The sequence below is a fragment of the Zootoca vivipara genome, chromosome 4 (assembly GCF_965207765.1).
Source record: "Zootoca vivipara chromosome 4, rZooViv2.hap1.1, whole genome shotgun sequence".
NCBI lineage: Eukaryota > Metazoa > Chordata > Lepidosauria > Squamata > Lacertidae > Zootoca > Zootoca vivipara.
Genome location: NC_142587.1, coordinates 45,191,984 through 45,207,547, shown reverse-complemented (window position 1 = coordinate 45,207,547; position 15,564 = coordinate 45,191,984). Strand labels below are relative to the sequence as shown.

At 40.0% G+C, this 15,564-nt stretch overlaps 1 protein-coding gene across 5 annotated transcripts in view; it reads left to right on the top strand.

Moving 5' to 3' along the window:
• The window catches only part of CFAP47 (cilia and flagella associated protein 47), a 191,104-nt gene that overhangs the window by 36,516 nt on the left and 139,024 nt on the right, over positions 1-15,564 (top strand). For 3 of the 5 annotated variants that reach the window (XR_015949533.1, XM_060273533.2, XM_088667794.1), the window contains exons 24-31: positions 1,313-1,472; positions 3,252-3,447; positions 5,869-6,081; positions 8,512-8,612; positions 9,935-10,060; positions 11,722-11,932; positions 13,451-13,657; positions 15,425-15,518. Coding sequence is in view for 4 of the 5 variants with exons in the window: in XM_060273533.2 (XP_060129516.2) it covers positions 1,313-1,472; positions 3,252-3,447; positions 5,869-6,081; positions 8,512-8,612; positions 9,935-10,060; positions 11,722-11,932; positions 13,451-13,657; positions 15,425-15,518 (1,308 nt within the window). In the remaining variant the exon portion in view is untranslated. The remainder of the gene's footprint in view (positions 1-1,312; positions 1,473-3,251; positions 3,448-5,868; positions 6,082-8,511; positions 8,613-9,934; positions 10,061-11,721; positions 11,933-13,450; positions 13,658-15,424; positions 15,519-15,564) is intronic. The other 2 variants (XM_088667791.1, XM_088667793.1) reach the window with 2 other exon arrangements.

Genomic DNA, 15,564 nt, shown 5'->3' with positions numbered 1-15,564 from the left:
GACCACAAGCAGACAATCCCTTTCCTGATTATTTTAAGGATCAAGTTGGCTGGTATTGGAGGAGGTGCTTCTGCAGGTTATTTGGACTCTGGGCCATTCAGGGCTTTGTAAAACATCACTAACACATGGAATTGAGCCTGGTAGCACACAGAGAAGCTAGTGCAGAGCTTTTAGGAATGCTGTACAATAATACGAAAGTGAGGTCACTAGAACATGTGTTACTGATGTCAGGCTATCCTGATCCAAGAATAGCTGCACTGGTCAGCCAGTTGTAGCTGGAAATAGGCACTCCTTGCCACCAATGTCACCCGGATCTGCAATGACAACCAAGGTCAAGGAGTGCACCCAAGCTGTGTACTGTGTATTGGGGGGACAACGTCTACTCCATCCAAAACAGGCTACCTTCCAAGTTCCTGGACTGAAGAGCTGTCTATCCGCAGTACCTCTGTCTTATGTGAATTAAGTTATAGTTTATTGCTCTTATCCATACTACATGGTAAGTACCATTATGAGCTCTAATCTGTGTTTGGTTATTTTCACTATGAGACTGGATCTACCTGTGCTCCAACCGTTGTTCAGCCTGTTTTATAGCCCAGAGTACCAAGGAACATTCTGAGCTTCACCAGAGCAGAGAGGGCATTGTGGAGTGATCACATTGATATCCTTACTCATTTTGCCATTCCACAACAAGACTTAAGTCTATTGAAGCAGGAGTCAACCAAATGAATGACATTTCTGGGGCCTACCTCCACATTTCAAGGAAGGATGGCCACATATGGTTTTTCCAGTTTGTTACCACTAGTTCCACTTCCAATATCAAGTGCTTTGTTTAGGACTTGCCTCAGCTCCATGAGTTTTCATGGACTTGTCTGTTGCCTTAATAACATATTTCCAGACTAAAGGGTTTTGTTTCCATCCATACCTGGATGACATCCTGATGTCACTGTTTTTGTGTGATACAATTAAGTGTTGCTCTTGAAGTTTTTCAGTTGTAGCATGGTGTGGTGTGGAACTGTGTGGCTGCCGTCCCAGCACTGATTTTACGCCAGCTTTCCTGGACAGGTCTAGGGTGGCACAGATTGACAGCAAAGTTGAATGTGCTGTAGCAACACTGGTATCAGGAGGACAGCTGCATGACTTTGCTATCATATGGACTGCTACTGAGGTTTTGGGAACATAAGCTTGAAATCTGAGCGGTGGGACATGACTTTGTGAACTCCAGTCTCCTGAATGTTAATTAAAAACAGATAAGTATATCTCGCTGCAGTAATGAAAGTAATGGCCCAACTTTTTCGTCCACATCTTTCTGCAGAAGCTACACCTGAATAACGTCTCAAAGAAACAGATTACTTGGAGATTTGATCTTGATGCTGCTGGCAAAGCAGTAGATAATGGCATCTTCAAATTTAGTTTGTTTACTGGAGTTCTCTATCCAGGCCAATCTACAGTTGTTACCATATGTTTCTGTCCATGTAAGTATTCCCCCAAACCTGATTCAGTTTGCTCTCTCTTTCTGTATTTAAAATTAATGCTCTTTGTTTAAGCTTCCGCCTTTGAAAGGGTTTTGAAGACTCTGAAAAGCAGCAGCACCATTTATATTTCCTATTCTGTTTTAAAGCAAACACAATTTTCACTGAATGTTTGCAAAGTAGTTGATTGGTACCAGAAGAACACAAGTTGTAAATTCTGTATGCATAAACAACCATAAGCTAGGGAGGTTGACTTGATTCTGAACAAAATTTAATTTGCTGATGCTCAGAATTGCTCCTATCTGTTGTCTTATGAAAAGTGTACTTGCAATGTGTTTATAGGAGCTCGGGAAACATCAGTTTCTATCTTGAAACAAATATGCAAGCCAGGATGAATCAGCTGAGCTCCACATTCCACCATGCAGGAACTGGATTTTGGTCTGGGAAATACTAAGAAGGAAGTCAAGGTTGCTTTGCTGCAGCCTCAGACATTGCTGCTTTATTGCATAACATATTCGACATAGTCAAGGGCTTACAAGTCTCCTGAGACTAGGCCTGTGTCATGGATAATTCCTACTAGTACAGCTGTGAACTCACCTCTCTTTTCAAAGCCAGCCTGTCTAAAACTTTGCTTGCTGTGCATCTATGGAATGTTTGATAGAGATACTACAAAGAGAAATAGGGTCTTAGCACTTTCCTTGCTTACTTAGAACATTTTCTGTTGCTTTATGTTGGAAAGTTCAGTAATGAAAAGGGCTAGTGATAGAAACATCACAAAGTGTGTATTTATAGGAACAGGGAGCTATAGTTTTATCAAGATTGGTACAAGCAAGTTAACTGCTAAATCAGCCATTCAGTAAGTCCACAAAAATAATTACTCCACTTTTCCCTGTCCTGTTTACTTATCCATACATTTTGATGATAGTAGTATGTCAAATAAAGGTGAAAAAGATACCGTATTTAAGGCTTTCATACCTAGCTGCTGGGAAGCAGTTTTTGCTTGACTAGATGAAGAGTAGTACAAGCCTGTGTCAACCTATGAAGATATTAATTGTGAACTTGCTCACTACTGATGTTGTATCAAAAGTTGTCAAAGAGAGTATGTTATCTTTTAAACTTGGCAAGAATGAAGTAAATGGTAAAGATCTTTGAAGTGAGTCATTGCCCTTCATAAAAGCTGGGCCCCTTTACAAAAACTTCCAGCTGGTATAAAATGCTGCAGCTAGGCTAGTTACCTCCAGCACACACCTCCACTGCTTAAAAACTTGCACTGGCCTCCAATCAATGTTCTTAAGACTCATAACAACTTAGGTTCATGATACCCCTGTCCGATCACTGAGATCTTTGAGGGAGTCCCTGTTACTGGTTCCCATGACTCACATGCATTATTCATATCTAACACATGCTGTGTGTTCAGCATTCTAGGTCCAGTTCTTTGGACCTCTTAACTGAGATCAGGCACGCCTCTCCTTGATGACCCTCATGTGTTTGGTGACCACTTTTTAAAAATTTCAGCAAGCATTTAAAATGTGATTTTATGGTTAATTTTCATTTATTTTATGCTATATCTTTATTGAATCCTTCTTGGGCTCCTATAGAAAATGTAGTATATAAAGTTTTTTTTAAAAAAAGCCTTTTTGTAAAATAACTTCCTAGAAAAATCTGTTGAATCCAACAGAAATGCTACAGCTTAGCATGCTTAGCAAGAATCTAGTCTAATCTGCTGCTTAAAAAGCACACTTAATTTATGTTAATATGGATAACCATTACATTTTTTTCCAGATTCAGCTGGGGCATATACAGCTCAAGTGCCAGTTCTTCTGAATGAAGATGTATCTGTTTACCGAATAGTCACTTTATCTGGGTCTATGATGTCATCCAAGATCAACTTTGAACCTCAGCTCGTGATACTGACTCCAGTTCCTCTCAATGTGGAAACAGGGGTAGATGTCTGTATAATTCCTCAGAATTATTTAAGGTAAATTACAATTTACCTAAATTACAGTTTAAGTTGCAATCAAGTATAAACTGCTTTCCCCTACTGGAGTTCTTCTGTAAAACTCTTATTAATTTAAAGGGTGAGTTTATACATATGAGAGGAAGTGACATTCTTTTTAACAACAACAACAACAACAACAACAACAACAACAACAACATGAGATTAATTTATGCCTTCTCTTTTCAAAATAACGTCTTGTGCTGCTGGTAAATGAATAGGGGAAAACAGTTGCAACAAATTGTGAAGTTGCAGGATAGCTTATCTGTGAGACAGGCTTACCTACATCGCTTTTCCTAATTCTTACAATAATATGTATTAGGGATCTTGGGTTAATTAATTATGCCTTATTATGTGTCAGTAATTTGTTGTGAGATGGGGTATGGAATTAGATCAGAGCAGATGGCCAGATCCAGAAGTGAAAATCCTCTGCAGGCCACTTGGACAGGTGGGCAGGTAATATGATGACAGGAGGTGACAGAAATTTCAAGTCACAATTGCAAATAAAAATTCTTCTGTTGTAGCCATAGCTTGAAGCAGAGCTTTTTGAATTTGGTGCCTTCTTTTTACTTTGCGTGACATCAGAAAAAAAGGTACCTAATTGAAAAAGTGCCAAATTCAAGCCATGCCTACAGAGAATGCTTTCTTGAGTCTTTTTTTTTTTTTTTTGGAACTTCGGCTTGAATTGTTTTTCAACTTTCCAGTGCCTGATGTCTTATGATGCCAGACATGGAGAAGATACAATAAGTATGCGCCTATGTGCTAGTTCAGGACCAGACATCATATCATCTAAGCCTATGCTGGACTGTTTTGACATGCTACAGGCTTTTTTTCTGGAAATGCATTGCGTTGGGCAGAAAGGGAAGTTGGTCCGCTGAAGGCTCTTTCTGTAGCATCCATAGGGCTGCCAGGACAGCTCTGCTTGGGCACAGCACCATATCTAGAATATGATTTAGTAAGGAACGTCTTAGACCTGTTTGCCATTTAGTTATACCATTTACTACCTAGCCTATTATGTTACTTAACCTCCAGCTACCCAAACCTTTGGGCTTTTTTTTGGTGCTGTAGAGCAGGCACGTCCAACAGGTTGATCGTGATCTACCGGTAGATCACTGGACGTCTGTGGTAGATCACTGGTAGATCACTGGCTCCCCAAAGAAGCTCAACAACTTTGGATCCCCTAAAAAAATGCTCAACATTTTAGCCATTCACCCCCCCCCCAAGGGCTTTCCTCCCGCCTCAGAAAAGCTCAACAATGGGCCTTCCTAAAAAAATCTCAACAACTTTGATCTGAACCCCCCAAGAGGGGGTAGATCACTGCCAGTTTTTAACTCTGTGAGTAGATCACAGTCTCTTCAGACTTGGCCACCGCTGCTGTAGAGGTTCAACTAGCCTTGTAGGATTGTGCTAATTGTAGGACTGTGTTCACCAAAATATATAAGTTGGTGCTTTTATAGGTTTTTGGTCTACACATTCCTTTATTATTTAGAATGAATTGGATCTGAGGAACTATTCATGCATGCCCTGGAGGGCTTTGGATGTGTTTTTCTTAAATAGCTCATCACGTCACATCATAAACCTCTTTTAGAACTTGAACAGGGTATCAGCTTGTGATATACTGCAGTTGGAACAGAAAGTTGTTGAACTTTTTTTAGGGGAAGACAAAGTGGTGGAGCTTTTTTTAGGGAGGGAGGTCATAAAATGCTTAAAAAACCCTGTGACAATAACAAGTGGGCAAAGTGATAAAGATAAGCTTAGTATCACAAACAATCGCCCATTTTACGGACAGAATGAGGGCAGCAGGGGGGGGGCGGAGACTTCCACCACAATTCTAATTACGGCTGGCAATTTAAAGGCAACCCACGATTGACCACAATCTTTTGGGGCTTGGCCTGTTGATTGTGATCAACCTGTTGGACATCACTGTGATATAGCATGGGGTTGTGCCTTTCCACATGAAGAAGGAAGTTCTACTGAGTGTTCAAGCCCTTGACTTTGCTAAAAATTGTTCTTTGTACAAACACTAAATGGTGTTCCTAGCTGAAGTGGCATTGCAACCAGACTCAACGAAGCAATATGCAAAATCAGCTTGGTGTTCCTCTAAATTTTACTCTTCAAGAAGCTGGATAATGTAACAGTATAAACATAAATGAAAATTATGAATAAGTTTTAATATAACCTGAAGTCCTTCACCTTTTGTTTATGAACTCCCAAGTAAGAAGTGCTTGTTTAATACAAACTAGCTGTTACTTTACTCAAAGGATTCTCATCTGACAGCTAATTAGAAAATGTTTTCCCCCCTTAAAGTAATTCTCTGAAAACAACTGTGAAAATATATTCTTCAACTTTGTTACATTGATCCTTTGGGACTACATATCTTACTGCTTCTTCTTTTTTAAATAGTTCGACAGTCTTGCAAGTTGAAATTTCAGAATCGGACTCTAGAGAGGATGTTCATCAGATTGATCCTTTAACAGTGGATTTTCCAAATGGCAATGTAATTCAAGTGACATCAGAAGGAACCAATATTGGATTTACCTGCCATGTCAGTTTCTGTTCTTCAAAGCCTATTTCCTTTTTGAAGAATGTACTCTTTGTTGATGGAGAAAAGAACAGGTAGTCACATTTAGGTACTTCTATGTGTAGAAATAACTTGGGGAAATTCTTAAAAGATGTCACTTAGCTGAGGGGAAGTGTCTAAAAAATGGAGAAAGATGTAGTCAGATTATGTCTTGAGGGCAAATCTCATTTAAAATGCTACTGTTTGAAATGGTTGATTTACTACATAGAGAGAATTCCAAAGAACATGTGGCCCAGTGCTGGTTCCAGGATTTTGGTGGCCTGCAGGAAAAAAACCTAACTTTGTTGAGCCAGTGAAGTGGCCAAATAATCCATCCACCTGAGTGAAGAGGGGATGGCTCCTCACCTTTTCACTAGTGGTTTCCTCTTTCCCACTCACCTGCAGAAGTGGGACTGAAGAGGAGGAAAAGGACCCTGTGTAGCCTTTTTAATAGGAGGTGTGGCAGCATAGCTCAAGTGCATTCTGGTATAGAAATGGGTTCATGAGAGTTACACCAGGTGCCAGGACTATGGGGAGAGCGGAGACAAAAACAAGAAGACAGTTGCAAGAAATGGGGCATGCTCAGCACAAAAGCTCTGTATATTGACTGCTTTTTTATCTTGGCTCGGCTCATCCTGACTGACCTGTTGGTCCTTTGGAGCCTGCAGCTACTCTTTCTCCTTCTCCTGGCCATCAAAGAGAGAAGTGGCAGTGCTTTTTTCTCCCCAGGGTGAACTCGCTGGAACTCAGTTCTGAGGTGGGTTCCAGAACCTCTCAGGTGAGTTCCAGCGGCTATCAGGTGGCTGCCATTGCCATTCTAAGAGAAAGAGGAAGGTGTTCGTGGTGAATTCTGGCACCTCTTTTTTCTAGAAAAATAGCCCTGTGGGCTGGTAGTAAAGTTACAAAAGAAACAGCAACAGAGGGAGGTGAGCAAGCATGTAGCTGATTGCTACTCCTTCTCACCATTGTAATTTCTTGGGCGTTTCCCAGTTTTATTTATTTATATTACTTAATATATTTATAAATTGTGCTTCCTTCAAAGGAGCTCAGGGCCATGTGCAACACACATATTAACATTATAACACAAACAATAAAAGCATGCTAAAAAGAAGTAATAACAATTCAGTAAACACTGATTCAGATATTGTTGCTGAGCATCAAGTGGCGAGAGTGTTGGACTAGGACGTGGGAGATCAGGGATTGAATCTCCACTCAGCCAAGGAGCTCACTGGGTGACCTTGGGCCTGTCCATAGCTGCCAAGTTTTCCCTTTTCTCGCGAGGAAGCCTATTCAACATAAGGGAAAATCCCTTAAAAAAAGGGATAACTTGGCAGCTATGGGCCTGTCACAGTCTCTGAGACTAACTTACCTGGCAGGGTTGTTGTGAGGATAACATTTAGAGGGAAAAGAAGTGTGCATGCCACCTTGAACTCCTTGGAGAAAAGGTGGGATTTAAATATAATAAATAAATTAACTCACAAAAGCCTGGGTAAATAAAGTGACGCCTGAAGACCAATAATGAGTTAATAGCTCTGTCCTGTTTTTGGAGTGCTGCTCAATTAGGTGCCATAAGTTTAAAATAAGCTTTTGTATATTCACAATGCACAATTATAGTATAAAATTTATATTTCTACCCCCCAGAATTTTAACGTCCCCAGATGCCTAACAAAATGGATAAACATTTCTAGAAAACATTAAAAACCCATCCCATGAAATAATGTCAGGCAGCAGAAGACTAAAACAACCAGCAATTATGCCATAAATGCTCTCTAGAGATGTTTTCCTAACTCATGGTCTTAAAGGTGTAGCAAAATAACAAACCTGACTAGGAATGCATAAATCCTGAAAAGCTTAATAAGCAGGTGATGCTGTTGTTTTGGGAGTTATCTATCTTTAATCATGTTAAACATGCTTTCTATTCTCAGGCTTTCTATCCCCACGGCTGAAAATTACTGAAAGTCACCAGTCACAAGATTGAGGCAGAGCTTGGCATAATCAGCTAGCAATTACATCATTTCCTACTAATATCTAATCCATGTTTCAAAATTTCTAAATTGTTTGTACAATGATTTTCCTTGTGGACAGGAGTTCCATAACTCAGCTTTCCTTAAGCTACATACATACACTTCCTCCGGAGGTATTATAACAGGCTTCCCATTTTAGGCAGAATTTGCTTTGTTGTGTTTCTCTGTTGCTTGGTGTGCTTATTGCTTCCCCTTCTACTAAAATGAATGAAAGTGTTTATGTGCAGGAATATGAATGTATGCATTGAAAAAGGCCATCAATATATTGTTGTACTCCATCACCCATCACCAGGGTGGCCCCTGGTCAGGGATGATGGGAGCTGTAGTCTAACAACTACTGAAGGATCGTGGGTTTCCCATGCTTGCATTGCAATGCTTGCATTACAGTCTTGGGTTTGGGACCCTGGTATCGAAGAAACTGAATGTGTTAACTGAAAATACCTCCTGTTGTTGTATTTCTAGATTCCCACTTCAGGTGTCTGCAACGGCAGAGAATTGCCTCCTTACTGTATATCCCTACCTGGCAAGCCACCTTACCAACCAACAAATTACCCTGAGAAGTGGTGAGCGTGGAACGTTTTATCTACTTAGACTGAAGTTTCATTTTAAAGGATAGCTCAACTACTTATCATAGTTAACACATTATAGTAAGATTATCCTTAAAAAGGGCTTCTAATTTTCTTTGGCAACCAAACGGCATTTCAATTGTATGTCCTGTACAAGCTGATACTTTGTGTGGATGGGAAAGAGTAGCAGTGAAAACTTAAAATGCCCAGTGTTATTCAAATGAAGAAAAACAGATAATAAGCAGGAGGGGAGAGAGAGAGAGAGAGAGAGAGAGAGAGAGAGAGAGAGAGAGAGAGAGAGAGAGAGAGAGAGAGAGGTGTGTGAGGAGCAATGAGTAAATCAAGAATGAATAAATTTGCAGAAGATGAGGTTAATCAGCAGCGGTAAATGGAAGCTGGTTCTCCACATACAAAGTTAGATAACTCTCACAACCTCTCTTTCTGTCTCACACCCCTTCCTTCCCATCCCATCCAGTCATCCATCCACATATCTCAACCAGCTGTTTATATGTGTCCCCCCTCTCCATACCCTCCCTTCCCTGGCTCCAATCGGGACTTCTCTAATGCTGCAGATGCTGCTGAGAACTTGATGTGGGGTGGGAGGAGCTGGCTGCTTTGCAAATCACCTCTTCACTTTCTACAGTTTGGATAAATTTTGCAATTTGAGCAACTGATAGCATTGGAAGGGGCTCTCCTCTCAGATTCCTGGTTCACCACTTTCTTCTTCATTCCCACTGCTCCACTATCAGCCAACACCAGCTCTACCAATGCTGTTGGTGCACAGCTGCCACCACAAACTAGTATCTGGAGGAGTAGGAGGAATATGAGAACTTGAAAGGACGGAGGAGCTTGCACACCCAACAGCCGAACCCGTTAGAAATGAGTTTTGGGCTTAGGTACTCCTTTCAACCCACAAACTCTTAGATTTCCCCAGCTTGTCCAGGATCACCCTTTCCTTCTTTTGTCCCTCCTCACTGCTCCTTCACCAGCCAACCCTAGCTTCTCCAGCTTCAGTGATGTACAGATTAGGAATACTCCTTCCTTTTGTGCCTCCACTTGCTGCTCAATGCTTCTGCTCTCCTACCTAGTAATTTAGAGGGTTGTTTGGGACAGGAGATAATATAATATAATGAAGGGGGAGAAAATGTGTCAGATGAATGCTAGGGGGCTCATTAACAGATAGGAGGGCCAAACATGGCCCATGTCTATGGTATGTAGTATGCAATTAGCGGGGTGGGTGGGTGGGGTGGCAAATGCTTTTGTACTTATTAATTGCAGAAAGTATTGTAAAACATGTTACATTTTAATCAAATTTATAGAGTCTAATGAGATAATTTACAGCACCGGAGAAACTTTGCAGCATCCATGCTATGTTCCAGGATCATGTTCACAAATATCTTCTGGTACTTTTGAGAGAATCACCAACTCTGAAGATTCTTTTGCAGGTATAATGTACAGGCTTTCTTTACAACCACAAGGGCTAGAAATGTTTGTTAATGACAGTTTAGATTTACAGGGTTGCCTGAAGTTAATAGATTCTGTGTTAGATTCCAAATCCTGCAGCATGGCTATAGCTATATAGGCTTCCAGACGCCTGTAGGTTTAAGTCACAGGCATCCCCAAACTGCGGCCCTCCTGATGTTTTGGCCTACAACTCCCATGATCCCTAGCTAACAGGACCAGTGGTCAGGGATGATAGGGATTGTAGTCCAAAACATCTGGAGGGCCGAAGTTTGGGGATGCCTGATTTAAGAGGCATTCTTGTTTAGGAGATATGCTATGCGGTGGCTATGGTCCTACTCACACAACAAACAAAACTGACTTAACTATGCTAATCAGGATTTTATGTATGTTCCTGGACAGGATATCAAAACAAATATCACATTCTTGGGAATCAATATTAGAAAGTTTCAATAGATGTTGCTGCTGAGAAAAAGAATATCAGCTAGTTTATTAGCTGTCTTGTGTGGATTCACACTAAAAGACCAAATATAAATAGATTAAACAATAAATATATAAATAAATGCCGGAGTAGATGGACCATTAGTCTAATCCAGCAGTAGTTTTGAAATAGACAATCTGGCTTCTATTCAAATGGAATGATTTTAGCAGGGTTGGCCAACCACAGTTCTTTGAGGGAGGGATATTGAAATAATGCACCACCGTGCGCCAGTTCTGCTATTGGCACTTGCTTGAAAATCATAGAATTGTAGAGTTGGAAGGGACCCTGAGGACCATCTAGTCCAACCCCCTGCAGTGCAGGCATATGCAGTTGTCCCATACAGGGATCAAACCTGTGGCCTCGCTCCACGCTCTACCCAACTGAGCTACCGGTATGCAGGTGAAACTCACAAAACAATAGAGGGGTTTTTAACTACCTTAGAACTGTTAAGGCCTGCAGTTGCAGGAAAACTAATGCAGCTATCCTTTTGAAATTTGGCAGCATTAATCCCCGCAATGGCATTCCACACCTACAAATGCCATCAGATTCTGTCAAAAAGAAAATAGATTTGTACCTTTAAAAAATAAAATAAAAAGCAAAAAAGCAAACTTTAGATGTGGCCAGCACCTCTTTGTCTGGAATTTGCCAGCTTTTACCCAGCTAGGAGAGAATCGTATACCTGCAAATTTCATTTGAGACTGTCTTAAAGAAAATGAAATAAAGTTAGTAATTTGAGTGATTTACCTATGATAGTGGGAAGGCACAATGCTTTGCTTTTCCTGAACTGAGATTCACATCTGAGTTGCTGAGTAGTCTCTAAAGCAGCCTGAGCTGATTTGGGACTATTTTCTGAAGCGCTGAATCTTGTGATGAGTGCACACCTCTACTTAGTACACTGCTGGAACTGAAGAAATGTCAATGCATTTATTATCAGCTGATCTAATTAATCATGTTCCAGTATGGAGCTATACATTGATTTAGTCTGCTAATGATTTCTTCATAGTAGTGTAGCTACTGATCAGCCGCCACAGTGTACAAACACACCTAAAGTCCTTGGTTTTCTTTCCAGCAGAAATCAAACGTAAAAGAAAGTAAGTGCTTTACTACTACTTTGTGTTCTAAGAAGTGGTATAATTACAACTAAATTCAGATATTTTTCTGCAGAATTGGAAAAGATGCTTGAAATGCTGAAGAGTGAATCTACCTATCCAACTAGACGTGCTAGAAGCAAATTTGAATCATTGGTTTTTCCTGATGAAGGCACAGTGGAGTATGCTTTTCATGAGAAAGTCATTTCAGCAGTTCAGAATTGGTTTACTCTCTTTGGTTGGTCTAAAGGGCCAAATCCCATTTCCGTTCCACATTCTCTAAGACGGTATTAGCTCATTATTTTCTCACACTTCCTGCCTTTTAAACAGTGAATGTCTTTTTCGTTTGATTAAAAGAACTGTTTTACTGGAATTTTACTGAGATCTCGGTAGGAGGTTGAAGACGGGGAGAGGAAACGCGACAAATATACACAGCTGAAAGGGGACACAGCTCTATGTGTGCCTTGATTCGGTTACTTTCTGACCACTGTATCTCTTTAAAATACTAAAAAATGAGTATATATAACATGTTTGCTGTCCTCTAGTTATAGCAGGTGGTATTGGACTAAGTTTCACTCAGAGCAGATCCACTGAAATTAATGCAGCTAACTTAATTATGTTCGTTAATTTCAGTGGGTCTACCCTGATTAAAACTTAGGTCAATACCACCCATTGACTGAAATGCTTCCCTTGAGTCACCTGATTCCCAGGGTCCTAAAAACAGTACCAAAGCTGGATAGCTTTATACCTTGGTGTTTTTTGTTTTTGTTTTTTTAAAAAAACTTATATGGTGCGACAAATCTTTTTTTTTTTTACTTATTTACCTTTGTCTTCCACTAGCTAGAAAGGCTTAAATTTGTATATTATTTTTCTTCACTTGTGGAGGTTCACTACAGCCCAACAGATGTATTTTCTAAACAAAAGGTAACTTGGTTAAAAAACCGTAAATGTTAAATTTGGGACATTTTGTACATATGCATGTGCACAGGTTGTGTCTAGCTCCACTGGGTATTCTGTCACTACTTATATTCTGAGGAGGAACAGAAAATATTCATGCACCATATATACTATATGTGTTTTATATATACAAACATTAATTTGTATTCTTCCTAAAAAATTTTAAGATCTTGGGAAGTTATAGGGCCTGGTGGCTGAAAGAAAATCTGTGTCAAAAACTGAATGGCAGTGGTATGGTATGGTTTGGCGCAGATTTCACCTGTCCCATTCCATCTCTGCTCTGCCTACCTGCCTGAACATGGGATGCTAGTAGGGATGTTCAAGTTGTTCTTTTGAATATATATATTTTTTACAAATTAATTTAAGAGGGATGCATAATAATAATGCCAATCAAATAAAGTCGTCTAGAATAAAAATAGCAATGGAAGGCAATAGAATTCTTGTAAAGCAGGGCTTCCTTGTTGAAAGATTTATTACTAGTTACCTGCCAAAAGAGATTTAATGATCTAACAGCACATAGATAAACTAATTGATTATGATATGGTTGTAAAAGGCATCTTACAGAATTTTTATTTTTATACCTTAATTTATCAGAGAAGACAGAAATAAACAATCCAGCACAGATGCATTTAATCAATAGTTTAAAGTTTCATATAGTGGTTGTGTATAGATTAGGGCCCAGAGCTCTATATGTACACTGGTGTCTGCAGATGAGCACCAGAATCACTATAGTGGAGTGCATATTTCATAATTAAATTTCTAGCCAGAGAGTTATCACATTACTAATGTGTTTTAATATTAGCTTGCTTTTAATAATGAAATAGAGTTGTTTTTATTTCTTTGCTCAGTGATGTCTGTAAAATTCAAATGGCTTCATCTGATGAAAAGCTTAGACAAAACCTTGGTAAAGATATAAGGACTATTTATGACCTGCTGCTCCATTTGAGTGGGCAGTCGCTTCCTGGAATTAGTTCAAGCCAGTCGTTGCCATGTGACCCCATACAGCGAGTGGTGCAACTTCACTGGCAGCATTCTACAATGATCACTTTTCTCAGGTGAGTGTTTTAAAGATATTTTGCCATTATGTTTTGTCTAGTTGAAAAGTATTCCTAAGCCATGCTTGACCAGCGTATGGAGGGAGTAGTGTGCTGGATGGGGGCCAATAAACTGAAGCCGAATCCTGACAAGATTGAGGTTCTGTGGATTTGTGGTTCCTGCATCTGGGAATTAGGTACACAGCCTCTTTTGGACAGGGCTGGTTTCCCCCTGAAAGCTGGAAGCTCTGTTGACTTGAGTAGCACCAAGTGCCTATTTCCAGCTGCAGCTGTTTCTTTTTAGATTATTACAAAGTGCTCTCCATGAGGCTGCCTTTGAAAAGTATTCAGAAGGTGCAGCTAGTGCAAAATGTAGCTGCCAGAGTTCTGCTAGGTCTGGCCCTCAGGGACAACTGAACAGCAGCCTTCAAAGATCTGTGCTGACTGGCAGTTAACCACAATTCAAGGTTTTGATGTATAAGCCCTAAGCAGCTAGGAACCTGGTTATCTGGATTGAGACACTATTATCTGAGTGAGCACTTCTCCCCCATGCCACTCTTCCCCTATGTGACCTAAGATCTACTGGGGAGGACCTCCTTGTACTTCTAGCTGCAAGAGGTCTAGGACCCATCAAAAGGCCATCTCAGTACAGTGGTACCTCAGGTTACAAACGCTTTAGGTTACAAATGCTTCAGATTACAAACTACACTAACCCAGAAATAGTACCTCAGGTTAAGAACTTTGCTTCAGGATGAGAACAGAAATTGTGGTCCAGCGGCGCGGTGGCAGCAGGAGGCCCATTAGCTAAAGTGGTGTTTCAGGTTAAGAACGGACCTCCAGAACGAATTAAGTTCTTAACCAGAGGTACCACTGTAATAGTACTCTAGTTGTGAATGCACTCCTCCTATAGGTTGGCTGGCTGCAATGTTGTTATAAAATAAGGCAAAATGGCTCAACACTTTTTTCATACCAGTCTTTCCACAAGGGAGACCTCATTCGACCTGACAAAAGCTGGTCAAATGGTGAAAGGCACAGATGTTGCCCAATATACATAGGTTAAAAGGTGGCACCAGAGCACTTCACCACTCAAAATAAATTCAGGTCTTCACAGCCTGTGAATTGTATCACATGTTCAAGAGCTGTTCAGGTCCAACGAAACCAAATGTGGAAGTTTCTGCAGTGAAGGCAGTGTGCTAAGATTTATATGAATGTCTAGCATCACAAATAGGCCACTGTGGCCACATTAAAGTTCTTTTGATAAAGAAATTGCCCAATATAGTTAATAAAATTGACTTATTACCCCATGTTTCACTCAAATACAAATTCCAGTAACTATGAACTAGATTGCAAAATGACCGTGGCTGGAAATGCTGATAAGGATGTTTAATTCTGACTGTGACTGCTGTCTGGGTAAGACAAAGGAATAGGACACAAGCAATTCTTTTAAAAAGGAGAAAAATGTGTCTGCCTTATTAAACAAAGAAATCTAGGCATACAGACTGAGAATACTTTTTCATTATCAACATCTAGTGAAATATACTGAAATTAATACCGCAATTTTCTATATTTTTCATAAGGTTATTGTAGTGAGTAGTGCCCTTGATTTTTAGGACAGATTTCTTGCCTGCCTACTTTGTGCAGAATTTCATAGCTATATATTTCAAATGTATCGGCACAGAAAAGGGTGCATGAATACAGTGCATCAGTGAAGAGTGTGAGAAAGGAACTTCAATTTCCAAGACTTTATTTATTATTTATCCTTTATTCTTGTTTCTATATTGATCTTAGAGGTCAAGGAGCATGCCTTCCTCACATTTTGCCTCAGTTTCTCCTTGACTTTGAAGATTATAAGAAATGGGCCTGTTTACAGCTTATGGTGAAGGTAATTTTATATAATGTAAATGTATCAGTGCACTTCAATCTTGATC